At 46.2% G+C, this 22,832-nt stretch overlaps 1 protein-coding gene across 2 annotated transcripts in view; it reads right to left on the reverse strand.

Annotated features, from left to right (window-relative positions):
* The window catches only part of COPZ1 (COPI coat complex subunit zeta 1), a 30,093-nt gene that overhangs the window by 1,463 nt on the left and 5,798 nt on the right, over nt 1-22,832 (reverse strand). The window contains exons 2-8 of one of the 2 annotated variants that reach the window (XM_033221812.1): nt 10,322-10,390; nt 8,621-8,702; nt 7,278-7,369; nt 4,891-4,946; nt 2,548-2,625; nt 2,341-2,392; nt 727-765 (exon numbers count right to left, since the gene is read on the reverse strand). In XM_033221812.1, coding sequence (XP_033077703.1) covers nt 727-765; nt 2,341-2,392; nt 2,548-2,625; nt 4,891-4,946; nt 7,278-7,369; nt 8,621-8,702; nt 10,322-10,390 — 468 coding nt within the window. The remainder of the gene's footprint in view (nt 1-726; nt 766-2,340; nt 2,393-2,547; nt 2,626-4,890; nt 4,947-7,277; nt 7,370-8,620; nt 8,703-10,321; nt 10,391-22,832) is intronic. The other variant, XM_033221813.1, reaches the window with a different exon arrangement.

Here is a 22,832-nt window from a genome sequence, read left to right on the forward strand (position 1 = left end):
TTCCCTGTCCTTACAAGAATGGAGAACAGAAAATCCCCAAAGGTAAAGAGATGGGAAGAAGCTCTCTAAGGCCCTAGCAGATTGTTTGGAAAATTCCAAAAAAATACAAATCCACTGAGGGGGATGAAGAGAGAAGAGGTACAAAAGAAAAAACAAAACAAAACTGGGAGTTACTGGACACATATTAAAAGGGGCAGTGGGTGGGAGACAGGTAACAATCCAGATGGACTTCTTGGTGAGAATGCCAAGTGTGTAGAAAACAGAACCCCTCCCTTCCCCCTACATCAGGTAGACAATCTATCTGCAGTCAAGGTAGCAAGATGGATCTGCAAAACCTGCATATTCTAGAATATGCATTTCCAGCGTAGCCCTCATTTGAATAATAAGAAAAAGAGAGAGTGTGTGCACAAATGCACACAGACCATCTGCTTAAGGCAAGCCTCTGCTGGGGAATAAATCACTGAATGAGGCATCAGGCAGGGAGGGTTTGAAAGGTACAGAGCAAGGTTGACAGCCACTGTTCACAGGAAACTAAGAAAGGAGTTGGAAGTAGGGGTAGGGAGTGGCTGGCTGTATGAGTCCCAGTTCTCTGGAATAAGAGGGAGCCAAGGAAGATGTGTCTTGAGTCTCCAGTCTCACTCAGACTTGGGAGGTATGGGTGGAATGCTGTTCTAGCCTCTTTAGTGACCCAGTCCATCTGGAAAGGAAGAAGGGAGAAAGTCATACCTGAGACACGGTCTGCTCCGTAAGGGGGACATCTTCACCCTATGGCACAGAGATACAAGCATTTAGTGTGAGAGAAAGCTGGAGTAAGACCTGATTGGAGTCTGGTATTAGAGAAGAAAAAAGTGATCCTTTAAACTGAAACAAAGGGCAGATGCACTGAACTTTTCAGTCCCTACTAGGGACTAGTACAGCTACAGTTTTACTTGGCCAGAGGGACTATGAACAAAAAAGGGTCATTTCATCCAGCTTCCATTTTAAGGCAGGAGGACTTCTTAAAAGATTTAACTCCATTCCGAGTAACCAGCAGGTTATCTGATCCTCAACTCCCTTAACTTGGGGGTGGAGGACCTGATTCCCTAGTCAGAAAAGGCCTTCTCTGAGTATCAATATTGCTAGGGAAAGGATGAGGGGGAGCCAGGAGTGGTTTAATGGATCCCGCAAAGCCTGATGGGTAACGACAGCATGTTAATTTGAAGAAATAAACTGCTGCAACAGCAGCCTGAGAAGAGAAAGGGGGGAGTTGGTGGGGGGAGGGGGACCCTCTCTGTTGCCACATAGAGACATATGTTAGAGGAGAAGATTAAACTATGCAAATGGAGCCCACAGCAGTTAAGGGAGATTTCCCATTACCAAGCACTGTCAGCCTTCACTCTGTGGAGGTCAGAGCCAGGACATTCTGTGAATGGGGAGATTTGCTTTGCTCAGACATCTCTGCACCCGTATAATTTGCTTGTGGGCTCTCTGCATCCACCATTATCTCCTCAGCTGACCTGGGGCCTTCTATGGTTAACTCAGAGGCCCCTTTCTGATATCACTAGCACCAAAGAGGACTGAGGTTCTGAGGTTCTGGCAAATACGTACCTCCTGATGGAGAGGCACCATCCTCAGTTACGTAACACTTTATTTATTTATTTATTTATTTATTTATTTATTTATGAGACAGAGTCTCACTCTGTCACCCAGGCTGCAGTGCAGTGGTGCAATCTTGACTCACTGCAACCTCCACCTCCCAGGCTCAAGCAATTCTCCTGCCTTAGCCTCCTGAGTAGCTGGGATTACAGGCACGCATCACCATGCCCAGCTAATTTTTGTATTTTTAGTAGAGACAGGGTTTCACCATGTTGGTCAGGCTGGTCTCGAACTCCTGACCTTGTGATCTACCAGCCTCCACTTCCCAAAGTGCTGGGATTACAGGTGTGAGCCACCACACCCAGTCCTATATAACACTTTAAAAGACAAAAAAGATACTCTTCTGCCTCAGATGATTGGATCCATCTCCAAGAAGGGAATAAGCCAACTTCAAGTTCTTTTATAATTTCAAAACCATAAATATTAGTTTATCACTTATTAAATAAATATGTATTAAATGTCCACTTTGTGCAAAGACTGTATGAGATGTTAGGTACCATATTAGGGGTAGAAATAAGTTCTTTCTTCTTCTTTCTTTGGGACAATAAGAAGGGAAGGAAAAAGAAAGGCTGAATGTATTTGAAAGAAAAAGAGAAGGTTCTATGTATCCTATGAGCCCCAACTACTAGACACATCCAGCAGGTCTGGCTGTGGAGGGTGTTTGTGAATAGATGCGGGGATGCAGAGAAACACATTCCTGCTTACCCTTAACGCCACCCGGTGTACCACCTGCTGGGGATCACTCTCGAGGATCACCCTGCAAAAACAAAGAAGAGATCATTGTTCACTCTGTCCCGAATGCCCAACTCACTGTGGGGGAACAGGACCTCTGGCCACTGAGCCTGCTTGACTTAGGACAGGGGCAGTTATCCCACTACCTCACCCAAGATCAAGGCAGATCAGAGAACTTACCCTCCATCTACGATTTCATCCACAGCCAAGAACAGCCCCTCCATGTTCTCCAGCAGTGCTCGCTTTTCTACATTTTTCCTGAGTCCCCAAGAGAAGAGAAGGAAAAAACCAACTTGTGTGTGAAAGAAATCCTAGGACCTTGTCTGAATTGAGGAACCTAAACTAGACCAATAAACATCTCCACCAACCACACAAAGAAGTAAATAAGGTGAAGATCTTTTTAGCTAGTTCACTCAAAACCCCTTTCTACTCTTGGTTGCTGAATAAGGAATGTATAGAAAGAGATTCAAATAATACAGTCAATTTCTGACTATTCAGGGGTTGATTATCCACAGCTATTGTTTCTTTCCTACCTGCCATGCTGCTGCTCATAACATTGCTCACAAACACTGACATCAGTGGGTGGAAAAAAACAATATAAACAGAGCTAAGACTCAATCTGGAGGTGGCCGGAGGTGGGAGGGGTTGAATGCAAACTTTATTTGCATTCAAGCTCTAACAAACCTCCTGAGACATTCTCTGTTCCCTCTTCTCCCTATCCCTTACCAGCTCTGCTCAGACCCTGAAAAGAAGCCCAAAGAGGGGGCAGGGTCTGCATGCACTAGCCTCAGATCCGGTGGTTGGTGCATGTGGCCTGTCACATCCGTCAGTTTGAGTCTTTCACTAGATTACGCGAAATGAAGTCTATTCATTCACCTGGATAAGAAATAAATCATCCCCTTCCTGAGGAAATCTGAGCCATTCACCCTGCTGAGTTTGCAGGGCTGAGAGTGCCTGCTGTTCTGGGTTCACTTGGGAGCTGCTGGGGGAATGAAGTTCAGAGCCCTGGATGTTTTCAGGAAAAGTAACTTACCTCTCTTCTACTACCCATCTACACGGTTAACAGAGAACAGAGGGCTAGTAGGGAAGTGGAAAGGGCGGAGACGGTAAATGGCAGAAGCTTCCTGTTTTTTTTTTTTTTTTTTTTGGTTTTTTGAGACAGGGTCTTGCTATGTCGCCTAGTCTGGAGTGCAGCAGCATGATCACAGCTCACTGCAGCCTCAACCTCCTGGGCTCAAGCAATCTTCCTACCTCAGCATCCTGAGTAACTGAGACTACAGGTATGCACCACCACACCTGGCTAATTTTTTTATTTTTTGCAGAGACATTATGCAGGGTCTCACTATGTTGCCCAGGCTTATCTTGAACTTGACTTATGCAATCCTCCTGCCTGGGTGCTTCCTGTTCTATAGAAGGGAAAAAACAAAGACTAGAAGTGGAAAAAAAAACTGGGCTAAGTGGCTCACGCCTATAATCCCAGCACTTTGGGAGGCCAAGGTAGGTGGATCATTTGAGGTCAGGAGTTCAAGACAAGCCTGGCCAACGTGGTAAAACCCCATCTCTACTAAAAATACAAAAATTAGCCAGGCGTGGTGGTGCGTGCCTGTAATCCCAGCTACTCTACTCAGGAGGCTGAGGCAGGAGAATCGCTTGAACCTAGGCAGAGGTTGCAGTGAGCTGAGATCATGCCACTGCACTGCAGCCTGGGTGACAGAGTGAGACTCCATCTCAAAAAAAAAAAAAAAAGAAAAGAAAAAAAAATTGGGAGTGTTGCTTCCATTCTCGAAGTACTGAATGACATTCTATCTGGGACACTTCCTTACGCTTGCCCTTTCCCTACTTCTAATGTCAAGAATGAAGCCCAGGAAAGCACCTTGAGGATGCTCAGATCTGACAGGGCCACAGGGGATTACAAGAGTAAACACAGAGGTAAAGATTCGGCTCCCTCCCAGTCCCCTTCCTTAGTAAGATCACTATTCCATAGGAGGGACATACTCTCCATCCAGTCCTCCCCAGTAACATGAATTACTATGAATTAATAAACCGACCTTCTTTTTTTCTTTTTTTCTTGAGACACAGTCTCACTCTGTCGCCAAGTTTGGAATGCAGCGGTGTGATCTCGGCTCACTGCAAGCTCCGCCTCCCAGGTTCACGCCATTCTCCTGCCTCAGCCTCCTGAGTAGCTGAGACTACAGGCGCCCACTACCATGCCCAGCTAATTTTTTGTATTTTTAGTCGAGATGGGGTTTCCCCATGTTAGCCAGAATGGTTCACCTGACCTTGTGATCCACCCGCGTTGGCCTCCCAAAGTACTGGGATTACAGGCGTGAATCACCGCGCCTGGCAAAACCCAACGCCTGGCAAAACCCAACTTCTTAAACTAAATCAACTCCCTGGAGCCTTTGCCAATCTCCTACAATCCCTGAGCCTGAAGATGGTTACTTTATCTCCCAAACAGAAATCAACAATGCCCCTGCTGTTTCCATCATAACTTCGGGGAAAAAAAAAGAATGTCCTGCTCACCTCAGCATCTGGCTCAATGAGTCGAAGAGGCAGTTCAGAACTGCCATAAGCATCAACTGTTGGGAAACAGAGGAGGCAGAAGGATAAGGTTCAAGGCCCTGAAAGCTGCTACCTAAAAACAAAACCTCCTAATTCATTAAACATCAAAAGACACAGGCTTTCACAAAGGACCAAAAACATAAGGTGGAAGTGAGAGCACAACAGGAAGACAACCTGTGGTTTCTCACAGAAATAAATTCTGCTACGTGATCCCACAATTCAACATCTCTTTTAGCCAAAAGTTTAAACAGAACTTTCTTGTCACAGTCCTCTACAATGTCTTTACCAACTGTATGTGTGTTACCTGATGTCTTAGGTAGAGAAATCATTAACCAAGCAATAGCTGAGGTGAGAGGAAGGCTGCAGAGTTAGTGTAAAAAGCATGGACTTTAATTGGCTGGGCACAGTGGCTCACACCTGTAACATCTAGACCCTGTCTAGACCCTGACTCTATCCCAGCACTTTCGGAGGCCGAGGCAGGCAGATTGCTTGAGCTCAGGAGTTGAGACCAGCCTGGGCAACATGGCAAAACCCCGTCTCTACAAAAAATACAAAAAAAATTAGGCTGGCATGGTGGTGGGCACCTGCAGTCCCAGCTACTTGGGAGGCTAAGGTGGGAGTATCACTTGAGCCTGGGAGCCAGAGGTTGCAGTGAGCCAAGATTGCACCACTGCAATCCAGCCTGGGAGACAGAACAAGAACCCTATCTCAATTTTTTTTTTTTTTTTTTTGAGAGTCTCGCTCTTGTCGCCCAGGCTGGAGTGCAATGGCACAATCTCAGCTCACTGCAACCTCCACCTCCCAGGTTCGAACAATTCTCCTGCCTCAGCCCTCCCAAGTAGCTGGGATTACAGGCATCTGTCACCACGCCCAGCTAATTTTTGTTGTTGTTGTTGTTGTTTGAGACGGAGTTTCGCTCTGTTGCCCAGGCTGGAGTACAGTGGCGCAATCTCAGCTCACTGCAACCTCCGCCTCCCAAGTTCACACCATTCTCCTACCTCAGCCTCCTGAGTAGCTGGGACTACAGATGCCCACCACCACACCCGGCTAATTTTTTGTATTTTTAGTAGACATGAGGTTTCACTGTGTTAGCCAGGATGGTCTCGATCTCCTCACCTCAAGTGATCCTCCCGCCTTGGCCTCCCAAAGTGCTGGGATTACAGGCATGAGCCACCGCGCTCGGCCTATGTCTCAAAATTTCTTAAAAAGCATGGACTTTAAGTCAGACAGATATGGGTTTGAATCCAAGCTGAGCCATTTTCTACATGTGTGACCCTGAGAAAGTTATTAGGTTAAACTACATCAAACTGCCACTTTTGTAGTTTTCACAATGGTCACATACAAGTAATTTCTTATGGTTCTTCATGGTTTGGTTTCCTCATTTGTAAAACAAAGGCACTAATGCTTACAACTCATGGAAGTGCTGCAAGGTTTAAATAACAATGTACTTTACAAAGCACTTATACCAATAATAAGAGCTCAGTAAGAGTTGACTTTCTTGGCCGGGCACGGTGGCTCAAGCCTGTAATCCCAGCACTTTGGGAGGCCGAAACGGGTGGATCACGAGGTCAGGAGATGGAGACCATCCTGGCTAACACGGTGAAACCCCATCTCTACTAAAAAAATACAAAAAACTAGCCGGGCGAGGTGGCGGGTGCCTGTAGTCCCAGCTACTTGGCAGGCTGAGGCAGGAGAATGGCGTGAACCCGGAAGGCGGAGCTTGCAGTGAGCTGAGATCCAGCCACTGCACTCCAGCCTGGGCCACAGAGCGAGACTCCGTCTCAAAAAAAAAAAAAAAAAGAGTTGACTTTCTCAAACTTTGACTTTTGCCTCAAATTATCTGGGGGCTTATTTTTATTTATCTATTCTCCTAGAATTTGCTACCTGAGGCAAATAGCTTTTCCTGCTTATAGGAAGCAGGTTAGGACTATACCCAAGGTCTTCTCAAGTGACCTATTCAGAATGTATGGTTTCAACACAACTCAGGTTGTTAGCTAATTGGCTCAAACTCAGTCAGGTATGGACCCTTCATAGAAGGAGCAAGTATCTCCCTGCAATCTTGACCATACCTCAGAAATCCATCTTAAAAAATACTACTCAGGGAAGGGTATTAAAACATATATGATGTTTCCTAATGGATATAAAAGATCAATCTAGGAAAACTTCCTTTCTAGGCGATTCATTTGCTGGGCCATGTTTGTGAGGCTGGTGGGATCTCTGACAACTTCATTAACTTGGTCAGAAGCTAGAGGAACACGGCTCTATCAGGGCCCCAAACCAGTGGCTATGTACTGCCTGTGGTTTAGAAAGTAGGATCAGAAATAGCAAAGAGGGGTAGGGATTCTCACCTCATTTTCATAGGAGCTGCCAATCACATAGAAATAGAGATCTATACTGCTTTTGTATACCACTGTCAGGCCTTCCAAGAGGGCAATTTCACCTGGTGGGGGAAAAAAAGTAGAAAGAGTGGGTGGCCTGAGGTAAGGAAGTAGGAAAGAAGGAGTTACCAGCCAGGTGCAGTGGCTCACGCCTGTAATCCCAGCACCTTGGGAAGCTGAGCCATGTGGATCACCTAAGGTCAGGAGTTCAAGACCAGCTGGTCAACATGGTGAAACCCCATTTCTTTTTTTTTTTTTTTTTTTTGAGACGGAGTCTTGCTCTGCCGCCCAGGCTGGAGTGCAGTAGCCGGATCTCAGCTCACTGCAAGCTCCGCCTCCTGGGTTTACGCCATTCTCCTGCCTCAGCCTCCCGAGTAGCTGGGACTACAGGTGCCCGCCTCGTCGCCCGGCTATTTTTTTTTTGTATTTTTTAGTAGAGACGGGGTTTCACCGTATTAGCCAGGATGGTCTCGATCTCCTGACCTTGTGATCCGCCCGTCTCGGCCTCCCAAAGTGCTGGGATTACAGGCTTGAGCCACCACGCCCGGCCGTGAAACCCCATTTCTACTAAAAATACAAAAATTAGCTGGGCGTGGTGGTGTGCACCTGTAATCCCTGCTACTCGGGAGGCTGAGATGGGAGAAGCACTTGAACCTGGGAGGCGGAGGTTGCAGTGAGCCAAGATTGTGCCACTGCACTCCAGCATAGGTGACAGAGAGAGGCTCTATCTCAAAAAAAAAGAAAAAAAAAAAAAGGTATTACTGTGAATTCCTAGTATCCAGCTGTTTTGGGCTAAGGTGAGGCCAACTGTAATGACCTCCAAAGCCAGAAGATGATCTGCACTTCTTGGGTGGTGGCAGAAGAGAAGCATAAACTTGGGGGAGTCTAAATGTATCTTCTCTAACCACCATCCTCCGTTCCTGCCCACTATACCTATTTCCCTCCTTGTATATGAGACAGGATACTAGTCGATCCTTCGGAGGTGAAAATGCAGAGCGGTCACCTTTACAGACTTCCATTTACCTGCCCTAATGGATGCGGTACAATAAGCAGAGCTGCAGTTAAATTTGTCAAGTGAGGCTCATAAATCCAGGGACTAGACAGGTAGCTAACAGCCAACCTTCCAGCACGGTATTCCCGCGTGAGGTACACTCACCTCCCCATTACATTCTGAAGAGTTTATTATACAAGGGGAGGAAGGAAAAAAAAAAAAAAGGCAGAGTCATTTTATCCTTTCTCCGCAGCCCTGCTACCACCCCCTTTCCACCATGGTTCCCCACAACACAGGGAGTAGTGAAAGGAAAATGACCTACTGTCAGTCCGATGAGTCTTGTTGAAAATGTTCTTCTCAAAGGCCTTTTGCTCCTTGACACTGGGGTAGGTGTCGTCATAGTACTGGTCAGAGGGAAGGAGACAGGGTTGGGTCACTAGAGCTGGAAGCCAGAATGATTAGTGACTATGCTTTGCCCTGGGATCTTGGATTTCTCTCTTTCAAGGCATGGGGCAAGGGAGAAATACTGACATGGAAAAGGAAGGACTGTAGAGGCAGAGAATGGGCAGTGAGTAATCTAAGAAAAATAAATAAAAGACCCTGCCATAAGCAACCCCACCTCACATTTCTAAGACTGTCTGAGGGCAGAAGCCTACCAGCCCTACGGTGAGGCTCTGTGCCTGTCTGCAATCTAGACCTCTCCTAAAACCATTCTCATCAAGTGTTTCCTAGGAGCTACCCCATGTCAGGAAGCAGTGCTAGAGAACACAAAAAACACTAGAAGCACAGAACATCTCCATAGACCCTCACTCACTGTATGAAGCTGAGGCATGGGGAAAGGCTACAAAAACCTCCTCCAAAGAAAGGCAAACCCTGCCCTATGGTCCATCTTAGCTTTCTTTTCTGCAAGCTGAAAGAAGCATCTAGCATACCACTGAGCCCATTCCCAGGCTCTCCCTGGCAAGGGGGTGGAGATGCAGGCTGCTAAATCGCTAGCTCTTTAGGGGCTAATCCGTTGCAGTCAGCTGAAGACCTATGACAGGTCTGGCATTTAGTAACTGGATAACTGTTTCAAAAGGTGTCCTGCATAGTTACATCCAATTACAGGGAGGAACAGCTGGTGAATTCGAAACTAATCTCTACCTGCTGACTGATTTATGCTATGCTCGCCCGGAGTTAATACACCAGGGACAGAAGAAATTTCTACAGGAGGGGGAGAATACGGAGGGAGAGAGGGGTGTCCTTTCTTCTTTCTTCCAACAGACCCAAAGTTGAAAACATCACTCTGGGAAAGTCAGGAGGTAACAAGCTTGATGGTGACTATAGACCTAGGAATGGAACCTTGGAACTGCAAGAGAATTCTCTGGAAAAACCCAGGCAGGGTGACATGGTAGAAGAGAAGGGGATAGGAATGATGGACATGGGCAGACTGCCTCTTAGCATCTACATACTGCTTTGTTAGGAACCAAGGTTTCAAAGCTTTTTCCTAATCTGATGTTGACAACAAAGGAGGTCAAAGTCTGAGGACAGTAAGCAGGGCAGCAGTACAACAAAGGGACAAAATAAAACAGGTTTTATCTGGAGTAGGCAAGATAAGATGGAAGAATTCAGGCTGGGTATGGTGGCTCACACCTGTAATCCCAACACTTTGGGAGGCCAAGGTGGGCGGATCATGAGGTCAGGAGTTCAAGACCAGTCTGGCCAACATGGCGAAACCCTGTCTCTACTAAAGATACAAAAAATTAGCCGGGTGTGGTAGTGCATGCTGTAATCCCAGATACTCAGGAGCCTGAGGCAGGAGAACTGCTTGAACCTGGGAGGCAGAGGTTGCAGTGTGCCAAGGTTGTGCCACTGCACTCCAGGCTAGGCGACAAGAGCGAAACTCCATCTCAAAAAAAAAGATGGAAGTATTCTCAAAATTATACTACTGAGCAACATGAGTTAATAGGGGATCAGTCCCAAGATTCAAATCTCAGAATAAGCCTTTGTGTTGTTCCTAAATTAATTCAAAAGGGAATCTCACCTTGGCAAAAAGTCGATCTCCATCATTGTCCAGAATCAGGATGGCTTTGACAGTATACAGGGAAGGTTCCTGAAGAGATACGAACATACCTTCAGTCCTGAAGGCTCCCACCACCACTGGTAAACCAGATACCTTCCCCTAGTCCCACTGGGGCTGCAAGGGGATACAGAGGTACCTCTGTAAGTCCCTTACCTCAACATGGTCAGATTTTGATATTTCCCATTGAGAAAGACCGAGGGTAAGTAAACTGAGAAAGCATTTAAACAAAGGATTCCAAAGTACCATCAGAGAAACAGTTTCTCTGATGCACAGGGGGCTTAATCAAGAGAAGTCATGCTGTTATTTCCAAATATTATGGTACAGTTATTTTCCAAATTACCCTCTCCCTTCCTGCTCTCCCATGTATAGGCGGTTACAGAATGTGACCAGATTAATTAAAAGGCACTGAACAAGGCCATTTGAAAATAGGGTTGAATGTCCTAGTATACTTGGAAGTTTCTGCAGTCTGAATGCAGTGGCAATGCAGAAACATAAAGCAAGTCTTCCCTAAACCACCCACACACTGAGCAGAGGGAAAAGAGCGTTTACACACACACACAACACACACACACACACACACACAGGCACACCAGTTCTCAATGCAGCTTAGTAAGACAGCCATCTTCCAAAAACTCTCCTGTCCTCCAATTCTTCTACTATACCTTAACTAACACTACCAATTAACTTCCAAGGACAAAAGCCAATCTGAATTTTGGGGGAGTTAAGAAGCAGTGACAAAATGATCTATCTGAGAAACACTCTGGGGCCTAGAGTGAGTGAGCAAGAGGGTTAATTTTTTTTTCCACTACCAAGAATCAAATAAGGAATCACAGCCTCAGTCTTAATGGTTCTTCAACTGTAAGTATATCACTTGCAAAAGCTGTGGTGGTCTGGTGCTCTCCTCTACCCCTGCAACTTCGAGGAAGCCAGCTAACTAGGAGAAGAAAAATTGCAGGAGGCTGAGGCAGGAGGACTGCTTAAGGCCAGTTCAAGACCAGCCTGGGAAACATAGGGAGACCCCCATCTCTACAAAAATAAAAAAATTAGCCAGGTGTGGTGGTGTGCATCTACAGTCCTGGCTACTCAGGAGGCTGAGGTGAGAGGATCTCTTTTTTGTTTATTTGTTTGTTTGTTTCGAGAGGATCTCTTGAGCCCAGGAGTTTAAGACCACACCGAGCTATGACTGCGCCACTGCACTCCAGACAGAGTGAAACCCCATCTCTGATTGAATAGAAAAACCAAAAGTGAGGGGAGACAGTGATGTGTGCATGAGAGGTATTTGCAGCCTCACATTCCTTGACTTTCTTTTTTCTTCTTTTTTTTAAGAGAAAAGGTGTCACTATATTGCTCAGGCTGGTCTCAAACTCCTAGGCTCAAACAATCCTCCCACCTAGGCCTCCCAAAGTGCTGAGATTACAAGTGTGAGCCACTGCACCCAGCCTACATTCCTTGACATTCTAATCAACATTACTTACCATTGATATCCCTTGTGCTATGAGACAAGGCTGTTGCTTTGCTACCTCTTTCCTGGCCTTATTTAAGAAACCCACAGTCCTCACAGGAGCCAAACACAAAAGTATGTGTTTGACAGAGATCCAAGAGTGGGGAGGAAAGAATCATTGCCAAGAACCCAGAAACTGCAGCCTCTACAAACATAAATTGTCTCATGAGTCTGCAGGAGGTTTATGGTTCCATGTAAAGAATCAACCCTGTTTGTGGGTGCAGAGGGGGCAGGCAGTTCAGAATGGGAGTAAAAGGAACCTAGTCTTTTGACAACAACCTGATGAGGAACATAAGTTTTCCCTACTTGAATTCTTGAGGACTGCAATTTTTGTTTTGTTCGCTGGTTTATCCCATTTGTCCAGAACAATGCCTGACACATACTAAACTCTCAATATTTGGTGAACAACTGAGAGAATAAAGGAAGTTTAAGAATAAAGTTGCCGGGCGCGGTGGCTCAAGCCTGTAATCCCAGCACTTTGGGAGGCCGAGATGGGTGGATCACGAGGTCAGGAGATCGAGACCATCCTGGCTAACACGGTGAAACCCCATCTCTACTAAAAATACAAAAAACGAGCCGGGCGAGGTGGCGGGCGCCTGTAGTCCCAGCTACTCAGGAGGCTGAGGCAGAAGAATGGCGCAAACCCGGGAGGCGGAGCTTGCAGTAAGCTGAGATCCGGCCACTGCACTCCAGTCCGGGCGACAGAGCGAGACTCCGCCTCAAAAAAAAAAAAAAAAAGAATAAAGTTAAAATGTCTTGATGCAGTATGCATCTAGGGGACTACTTATAATTAGACTTCCACATATAAGTGGATTTTCTGATGTGGCCACTTTGGGTGATATTACTACCAACTTTATCCCTCCTCTGATAAACACTCCTTAGACATGCCCATCCTGTATACATAACACTCTGGAATAAACAAGGCATGAGTAACTCCTCTCTCAAATTAAAGAACATTGTTGCCTAGTGGAGGGAAGTCCTCTAGAGTCTAGTCTTAAAAGGTCACAAGTAGAAGCAGCCCTCCTAACTCCTAATTCCTCACAGAAAGATCTTCCTGTAAAGCAGGCTCAGTTCTATAACAACTTGGGTCCTCAATTCCAAAAGGGAGACAACAATGGGAATGAGTTTTCTTAATGGGACAAAAGAAATCCAAAAGGAAGAAAATTTAGACAAAATCATTTTTGCCCACAACCTTTTCCTGGAATTCTTTGGCCCTGTTCCTCCATCCACATTCACAGCAACTTTAGAGAGCTGCCCATTAGTTTAAGCTGGGCATTAACCTGGCATAGGAAACTGGTTCTTGCAGCCATAGAGTTTGGCATCCCTAGAACCCAAAGAAAAGAAAAGCCCTAATGGCCACCAGCCAACTGGGAAAGTCAGTCAATGTCCTTTGTGGCCAACAGGGTGTGAGTGCCTACGACAGCCACACCAGCAGAGAGAACATATCCCTGGGTTCTGCTCCTGGTTCTTTTCACTGGCTTCCTAGAAGACATTATCAAAGAAAACCCAAAAATAGAAACATTGGATCTTCCTGGGAAGAATAAAAGACAGGCTAAGGAGGACAAAGATAAAGACTAGATTTGACACAGAGCTTACTGGAGCTCTCAAAAGGGAAAGAAGGCATTACAGAAAAGGCTGGTCATTTCAGATTTCCAAAGGAGGAAGCATACTAAATAAAGCTGAGAATTTAGGCAGGAGCTTAAATGCCGCTTCAGTTCTCCATTCTGCTACAGCTGGAGCCAGCAGCTTCTTTACTTCTCCTGCCACCTCCTGACTGCAGCTGGTTCCACTTCAGCCTGGGGCTTTTACCTCTCAGGAGTGGGGAGGGTTATGCCATAAAACTAGCCAGTTTAAAGGCCCCAGAAGTCATTACTGATAATGTAATTTCATTTTAAGTTTTTGCAAAGGGCAAGTTTATAAATAACTCCTAGCTACTGAGAAATGGGCTTCCAGGACAATGGACTAGGCTTGACCTTGTAACACATTAAATGCTGACTGCTGAGAAAGACCTTATCAGCTTAGGGCCACATTGAAAGAATTTAAAAAGGTCTATTCTTCCCTCCCACTTCCAAAATGGGTAGCTGCTAGAAAGCTTTCGAGACAAAGTTCTGTGATGCACTGACTTTCAGAGAGCCACAGCCTGAGTGTATAACAGAACTTCACCTCAAATGCTAATCGTGCTTGGAAATGATGTATAGGCAGATTGTTTTTGTGGGCGGTTGGGTGACTTAGACAGATTTTCATGTATTTATGTTTTTATTATCAAGAAAACAAGAATGCTGTCCTGAAGACAGGTGAAACACCACAGAACAAGTAACTAGGCTGCTGCAAATGAATCTTTGATCTCAAGGGCTTTTTTTTTTTAATTTTGAGACAGTCTCAGTCTGTCACCCAGGCTGGAGTGCAGTGGAGCAAACTGGGCTCACCACAACCTCCGCCTCCCAGGTTCAAGCAATTCTCGTGCCTCAGCTTCCCGAGTAGCTGGGACTACAGGTGCACACCACCACGCCCAGCAAATTTTTGTATTTTTAGTAGAGACGGTGTTTCACCAAATTGGCCAGGCTGGTCTCGAACTCCTGACCTCATGATCTGCCTGCCTTGGCCTCCCAAACTGCTGGGATTACAGGCATGAGCCCCCGTGCTGGGCCTCAGTCAGGAGCTTCTAAAGCCTGGTGAAAAGCATCAAGGTCTCCAAGAACCCTCTCCCCTAGCACATAGAGGACTAGAGGGGAAGAGTCATTCCCAGTGCTGCCCCCTGTGGGCCTTCTTGGTGACCTGCAGCTTCCACAGGATTATAGTCATTAGCAAAAATATTTTTCAAAGGCAGCTCTGGATAAAAGCTATTTGTGTGTCTTGTAGGACAAACTAGTAGAGATGGGCCCTGAAAAATAACTGAATTAAGTCTGTTCACAATGTATATAGTAAGAGAACCCTTTGGGGTAAGATCTTAGTAAGCCACCAGAAGACTAGGGGAATAGTGTTTGGGGAAGGTAGAGAGGATACCTGGGAACTATGATGAATTATTTGATTCATTTAGGGGAAAAAACCAAGAAGCCTTTATGGAGGGAATTACAGGACACTAGCTACAGAGCTGAAAGAGCACAAATAAGAATCTGGAGGCCAGGCGCAGTGGCTCATGTCTGTAATCCTAGCACTTTCGGAAGCTTAGGCAGGAGGATCACTAAAGCCAGGAGTTCAAGACCAACCTGGGCAACATAGTGAGACCCTGTCGCTGTGAGAACTTAAAAAAAAAAAAATGCCAAGCATGGTGGCATGCACCTGTAGTCTCAGCTACTCAGGAAGCTGAGGCAGGAGGATGGCTTGAGCCTGGGAGTTCAAGGTTGTAGAGAGCTACAATTGCGCTACTGCACTCCAGCTACACAAAACAGTGAGAATGCCTCAAAAAAAAAGATGCTGACTGAGATCACCAAAAAGTTCTTCATTGTCTACTTTAAAAATAAATCCTTCCAGCCTGACCAACATGGTGAAACCCTGTCTCCACCAAAATTACAAAACTTAGCTGGGCGGGGTAACAGATGCCTGTAATCCCAGCTACTCAGGAGGCTGAGGCAGGAGAATCGCTTATACCCGGGAGGCAGAGGATGCAGTGAGCTGAGGTCGCACCACTGCACTCCAGCTTGGGCGACAGAGCAAGATTCCGACTCAAAAAAAAAAATCCTTAAGGCCATACCAAAAGGGGTTACCCTGATGTGGCAATGGGTCTTGATGAATTAAAAACTGTAGCAAGATTCTCTTCTCTCAATCCTGTTTACAAAGTAAAACTAAGATGGTAAAAACTAGAAGGAGAAATTCCTAGATACCACTCTCAGCTCCACATGGCTAAGTAGGTATACTTCCTGACTCTGTGCCAACATTCCTTTTTTTGTTAAGAGTTTCACTTTGTTGTCCAGGCTGGGGTGCAGTGGCACCATCTTGGCTCACTGCAACCTCTGTCTCCCGGGTTCTAGCAATTCTTGTGCCTCAGCCTCCTCAGTAGCTGGGATTACAGGTGACTGCCATCATGCCAAGCTGATTTTTTGTATTTTAGTAGAGATGGGGTTTCACCATCTTGGCCAGGCTGGTCTCGAACTCCTGAACTCAGACAATCTGCCTGTCTCGGCCTCCCAACATGCTAGTATTACAGGTGTGAGCCACTGCACCTGGTCTCTGTGCCAACTTTTTTTTTTTTTTTGAGACGGAGTCTCGCCCTGTCGCCCGGGTTGGAGTGCAGTGGCGCGATCTCAGCTCACTGCAAGCTCCGCCTCCCAGGTTCACGCCATTCTCCTGCCTCAGCCTCCCCAGTAGCTGGGACTACAGGCACCCACCACTATAACCAGCTAATGTTTTTGTATTTTTGTTTAGTAGAAATGAGGTTTCACCATATTAGCCAGGATGGTCTAGATCTTCTGACCTCGTGATCCACCTGCCTCAGCCTCCCAAAGTGCTGGGATTACAGGCATGAGCCATTGCGCTGGGCCTGTGCCAACTTTTTTAAAATTAGGCCGGGCGCAGTGGCTCAAGCCTGTAATCCCAGCACTTTGGGAGGCCGAGACGGGCGGATCACGAGGTCAGGAGATCGAGACCATCCTGGCTAACACGGTGAAACCCTGTCTCTACTAAAAAGTACAAAAAACTAGCCGGGCGAGGTGGCGGGCGCCTGTAGTCCCAGCTACTTGGAGGCTGAGGCAGGAGAATGGCATAAACCCGGGAGGCGGAGCTTGCAGTGAGCTGAGAACTGGCCACTGCACTCCAGCCCGGGCGACAGAGCGAGACTCCGTCTCCAAAAAAAAAATAAATAAATAAAATAAAATTAAATTAAATTAAAAGCTCCTCTGGGGTTAAGGGCTCCAATTTGCCAGCCACAATCCTATGGACTTCAGATGAAAAGAAAAGAAGAATTAGCTAAAGTCTTTGACAGGGAAGAGCAGTTTTTACGTATCAGATTTTTTTTTTCTTTTTTAAGACAGAGTGTTACTCTGTTGCCCAGGCTGAAGTGCAGTGGCGTGATCTCGGCTCACTGCAGCCTCTGCCTCCCAGGTTCCAGCAATTCTCCTGCCTCAGCCTCTAAGGCAGCTGGGATTACAGGTGCTTGCCACCACACCCAGCTTATTTTTGTATTTTTAGTACAGATGGGGTTTTGCCATGTTGGCCAGGCTGATCTTGAACTCCTGACCTCAGGTGATCTGCCCACCTCGACCTCCCATAGTGCTTACAGGCATGAGCCACCGCACGCAGCCTATATCAGATTTATTAATATTATTATCATTTATTGTCACCCAGGCTGGTGTGCAGTGGTGCCATCACAGGTGACTGCAGCCTCAACCTCCCAGGCTTAAGCAATCCTCTCCCTCAGCCTCCCAAGTAGCTAGGACTACAGGTACATGCCACCACACTCTGCTAATTATTTCTGTATACAAACAAGATTAGATTCAAAAAGCACAGCTCAAGAAGGAGTGGGAGCCACTGGTACCACAGAATATTACCCAGTTGACATGAGACCAAATATTGGTTATAAAGAAAAAATTCAACACATGACTCAGGAAGAACTGACTGGAGGAAGAGACACCTACAATCTTCCTATCTGACACAGACCCAAACATGTAAAGCACAGTCAACAAGAGTTTTGATATTACAGGAGAAAATGTCTCTAAACTCCTACAATCCATCTCACAGGGACAGGGTCTTGCTATGTTGCCCAAGCTGGACCTGAACTCCTGGGCTCAAGGTGTCCCGCCTCAGCCTTCCAAATAGCTAGGACTACAGGCATGCACCACCACGTCTGGCTACAATACTTGTATTATAATCAGAATCAGCCATTAACTCAAGTTTTCCCATTCTCTGAGATTCGGCTTCTTCATCAGAGAATGAGAAAGAGGCTTGATCTAGATCAGTTAAGGTTAATGCCTTTTTTGAGTTACAGCAGACCCCTTTGATAAACCTATTAAATCTATGGACCGTATTCCCAGCAAAATACATTCACAATTTTTTTTTTTATTTCATAGCTAGGCATGATGGTTCCCACCTGTAATCCCAGCACTTTGGGAGGCCAATGCGGGGGCAAATCGCTTGAGCTCAGGAGTTCGAGACCAGCCTGGGCAACATGGTGAAACCCTGTCTCTACTGAAAATACAAAAAATTAGCTGGGCATGGAGATGCATGCCTGTAATCCCAGCTATTCAGGAGGCTGAGGCATGAGAATTGCTTAAACCCCAGAGATGGAGGTTGCAGTGAGCCAAGATCATCGCACTACTGCACTCCAGCTTGGATGACAGAGCGAGACTGTCTCAAAATATATATATATACATATATATATAAATAATTTGGCCGGGCGCGGTGGCTCAAGCCTGTAATCCCAGCACTTTGGGAGGCCGAGACGGGCGGATCGCGAGGTCAGGAGATCGAGACCATCCTGGCTAACACGGTGAAACCCCGTCTCTACTAAAAAATACAAAAAACTAGCCGGGCGAGATGGCGGGCGCCTGTAGTCCCAGCTACTCGGGAGGCTGAGGCAGGAGAATGGCGTAAACCCGGGAGGCGGAGCTTGCAGTGAGCTGAGATCCGGCCACTGCACTCCAGTCCGGGCAACAGAGCGAGACTCCGCCTCAAAAAAAAAAAAAATAAATAAATAAATAAATAATTTTTTATGATTTCAAGGAGTTCATAGAGCTGAGTTTAGAATTAAATGAGATTCTCTCTGAATATAAAAAGATGGTGTGGAGGGAGCAGGAAAAAGAGGGGAAATGAGTGATACTTTTGTAAATCACCCCCTCTACTCTACCTGGCACCCAGTAATGACTTTAATAAATGTGTGTGTGGCCTTCATAAATTAATAAATATGATTGAGAAAACTAACAGCCAGCAGGGGGAATAAAGGTCAGCAACCACGCCCCCTCCAGCTTCTTTTTTTTTTTTAAAAAAAAAAAAAAAAAAAAAGACTGAGTTTCATTCTTGTTGCCCAGGCAGGAGGGCAATGGTGCAATCTCGGCTCACTGCCAACCTCCACCTCCCAGGTTCAAGCGATTATCCTGCCTCAGTCTCTCAAATAGCTGGCATTACAGGCACCCACTACCACACCTGGCTAATTTTGTATTTTTAGTAGACAAGGTTTTGCCATGTTGGTAAGGCTGGTCTCAAAACTCCTGACCTCAGGTGATCTGCCCACCTCAGCCTCCCAAAGTGCTGGGATTACATGCATGAGCCTCCATGCCTGGCCACCTCCAGCTTTCAATGGCTGAATTTGGTGACTGTGAAATGGGCAGGACAAAGATAACCAAACCCTAAGCTTTTTAGGAATGCAAAGTCTCAGGTTCTTTCTCAAAACTCAGAAAGCCTGTCTGTTGGAGAATCTTTTTTTTTTTTGAGATGGGGTCTCACTCTGTCGCCCAAGCTGGAGTGCAGTGGCTCACTGCAACCTGTATCCCAGGTTCACGCCATTCTCCTGCCTCAACCTCCTGAATAGCTGGGATTACAGGCGCACGCCACCACGCCCGGCCAATTTCTGTTATTTTTGGTAGAGACAGGGTTTCACCATGTTGGTCAGGCTGGTCTCCAACTCCTGACCTCGTGATCCGCCCACCTCGGCCTCCCAAAGTGCTGGGATTACAGACATGAGCCACCACACCCAGACTTGCTGGAGAATTTTTTACCCAGGGGTCACATAGTCCCTAATTCTTCAACTATCATGGAAGTGAAAGAATCACAGAAATGAGGGACAAAGCAGTACTGCTGGGAAGAGAGATTAACTGAATAAGGAGAAATCAGACTGAACTCCAGACCTGAGGCCTGAGAGCACCATTAGAACATTTTGCCTTCTCAGTTTGGTAATCCAGGGGCCCTCACTTAAGTATCACTCAGAAAAGGAAAAAAATCAAACGGGGCTAGATCCATTCCTGATGAGTCCTCGGTCATGATTTGTATCATGATTTATCCCCCCACAGCCCTCTGCTTTTGCTTCTGAAAACAAAAAGCTAGTCTCTGAAAGACTGAATTGAGAGCCTCTGTGTTATCTTTCAGTCTATTTATGCCCCCAAATCAACCCCTAAAGGAGAACTGCTCTATTCTCCTCTGGTTTTAGTCTCCCTCTAAAATTACACAACAGAAAAGGAGTTGCAGAAAATTAGTTGACCGAGCTATCCAGCGCAATTGGCTATGGATGGGATATCTGCATTGAGAGTGAGAAAATAGGCTGGGCACAGTGGCTCACGCCTGTAATCCCAGCATTTTGGGAGGCCAAGATGGGGGATCACAAGGTCAGAAGTTCGAGGCCAGCTTGGTCAACATGGCGAAACCCCGTCTCTACTAAAAAAAAAAAAAAAAAAAAAAAATCAGCCAGGCATGGTGGCTGGCGCCTGTAATCCCAGCTACTCAGGAGGCGGAGGAAGGAGAATCGCTTGAACCTGGAAGGTGGAGGTTGTGGTGAGCCAAGATCGTGCCATTGCATTCCAGCCTGGGCAACAAGAGCAAGACTCCGTCTCAAAAAAAAAAAAAAAAGAGAGAGTGAGAAAATAAAAAGACAAATAAAAAAGCAGGCTTCATCTGCAGCATATATAACTTAGGTTACACAACAGGAAGGACTTCCTGAAGAGATGGGTGTGGTCAAACACCAGAAGAGGTGACACAGGCTAGGGAATGTAAGGGCAGGAGAGATCCCACTAATAATCTGATGTAAGGAAACCTATTCTGCCCAGAAACAGAAAGGACAGAATGTGAGAGGGCCCTTGTAAGCACAAGCATCTTACAAGTGCATGGACTCATTCTCCCAATCCATCTTCATCAGCTGTCCCCTGGGCACTCTGTCTTTCCTCTTCCTAATTACTCCAGCACAAGTGGGTACATAGGTACTGATTCTTTATCCCTGCTCCATCTAATTTGCTCCTCTAGTTTCCCCTTCCACAACCTGTTTTCTTGTCAACATCCAGACTCTAACCAAGTCATGTCAATGGAGTAAAGTAAGAAACAGCAGCAAGTATCTAGATAAAAAAGACCCTAAACCTGCTACTAGGCTCCCTCAAATACCTGGATAATTGCATTCATCCTCAGCCTCCCAAGGCTGACCTAGCTTCTCAAGGGTCTGGTTTTCTTCACATGGAGGCCCCCTCCTCCTCTTCTGACCATGTGACAGCTCCCCTAGATCTTTGATGTAATTTATACCTTGCCAGGGACCAACTCTTTCCCACCACTGTGAAGGAGAGGGAAAAATATATATAAATACGTCGGAAATCTATAACAAGGTCTTCTTGGAGGGCAAGACATGGGGAGAGTTAGAAGCAGCATCAATTGCTCTTTGGGGGTTTTAGTTCAAGCCGAGGTCTGCTTCCAGCAATCAACCATTAAAACAAGCCGGCCAGAGTAACAGCACAGTTTATTCTGATCATTTAATTTGAAGTGTCAATAAATTAAACTTCAATCAATTAAACTAGGTGTGCAATAACCCAGATGGACACCCCGACACCAACATAATCACAATAAAAATTTTTATTGCTGCCAGGGACCTCACCGGGGGCAGTGCTGGCACTGCTCGCGCCCTAGCTGAGAAATATATCTCCACAGCGCAGGAACGAGGAGATTGCTTCTCCTAACGAAATGGAGGGGCCAGGCACCAGCAAGGACGCAGCTGGGAGAGGGGCACAAGGGACTGCCAGGAACGAGATGGGAGTGCTTTAGGGGCTTAATGTAATTGATACCTTTGCCCAGAGCAGGGGGAGGGGGGCATTTAGGCCAAGTACCTCTACTGTTAGTGCCAAAGGAATTTAACAAAAGCCCCATTAAGATGATTCAGGAAGCGAAGGCCAAGGAGCAATATCAACCTTTAAAGTCATTGACGTATTCTGCATAGTTTCCTCCTCCCTATATACTCATATCCTTGTGCACTTTGGATGGCCTGATTTTTGAATGAGGCTTAGAATTTGGGATTTGGTCATGGTTTTAAAATATTAAGGTAAGAGAAATCACAGAATTAGAAGTCTAGTCTGTAAAGCACTGGAGAAGCACTCTGAAAGCGAATCCAGAGAGGATTAGGAAAAATAAAACCTATGAACAAAGATTTAAAGATCTAAACCGATACAGAATTCAGTTTTTTTGTTTGTTTTTTGAGACAAGAGTTTCACTTTTTGCCCAGGCAATGGCCCTCGGCTCACTGCAACCTCCACCTCCCAGGTTCAAGCGATTCTCCTGCCTCAGCCTCCCGTGTAGCTGGGGATTACAGGCGCATGCCACCAGGCCCAGCTAATTTTTGTATTTTTAGTACAGACAGGGTTGCACCATGTTGGTCAGGCTGGTCTTGAACTCCTGACCTCAGGTGATCCACTCACCTCGGGATTACAGGCGTGAGCCACCGAGCCCAGCCAGTAATTCAGCTTTAAAGAAAAAAGTAGGCCGGGCGCGGTGGCTCAAGCCTGTAATCCCAGCACTTTGGGAGGCCGAGACGGGCAGATCACGAGGTCAGGAGATCGAGACCATCCTGGCTAACATGGTGAAACCCCGTCTCTACTAAAAAATACAAAAAACTAGCCGGGGGAGGTGGCGGGCGCCTGTAGTCCCAGCTACTCGGGAGGCTGAGGCAGGAGAATGGCGTAAACCCAGGAGGCGGAGCTTGCAGTGAGCTGAGATCCGGCCACTGCACTCCAGCCTGGGCGGCAGAGCGAGACTCCCTCTCAAAAAAAAAAAAAAAAAAAAAAAAGAAAAAAGTAGAGGGAAGGAGGAAGCGGAAATCCTTATCTTTAAGATTCCATAGGTTATTAATGGAGAATGGTGACCTGCAGAGATCCTCTCCATTTGCAACTCAAAAAGGGAGACCCAGCAGAAACAGCAAGAGAGAAGAAGCCAAGTCCAAGGATGTAGGCTGAGATCACTATTATTAAGTACTGGGAACTAAAAGAGATGAAAGGGTCTCTTTCCTTAGAGCCTAAGGAAACCCAAGAGAGATTCGACAAATCTGCTTGAAAGCTAGAGCTGGATTACTTAATTCAAGAA

The sequence above is a fragment of the Trachypithecus francoisi genome, unplaced genomic scaffold (assembly GCF_009764315.1).
Source record: "Trachypithecus francoisi isolate TF-2019V2 unplaced genomic scaffold, Tfra_2.0 Lachesis_group11, whole genome shotgun sequence".
Taxonomy (NCBI): domain Eukaryota; kingdom Metazoa; phylum Chordata; class Mammalia; order Primates; family Cercopithecidae; genus Trachypithecus; species Trachypithecus francoisi.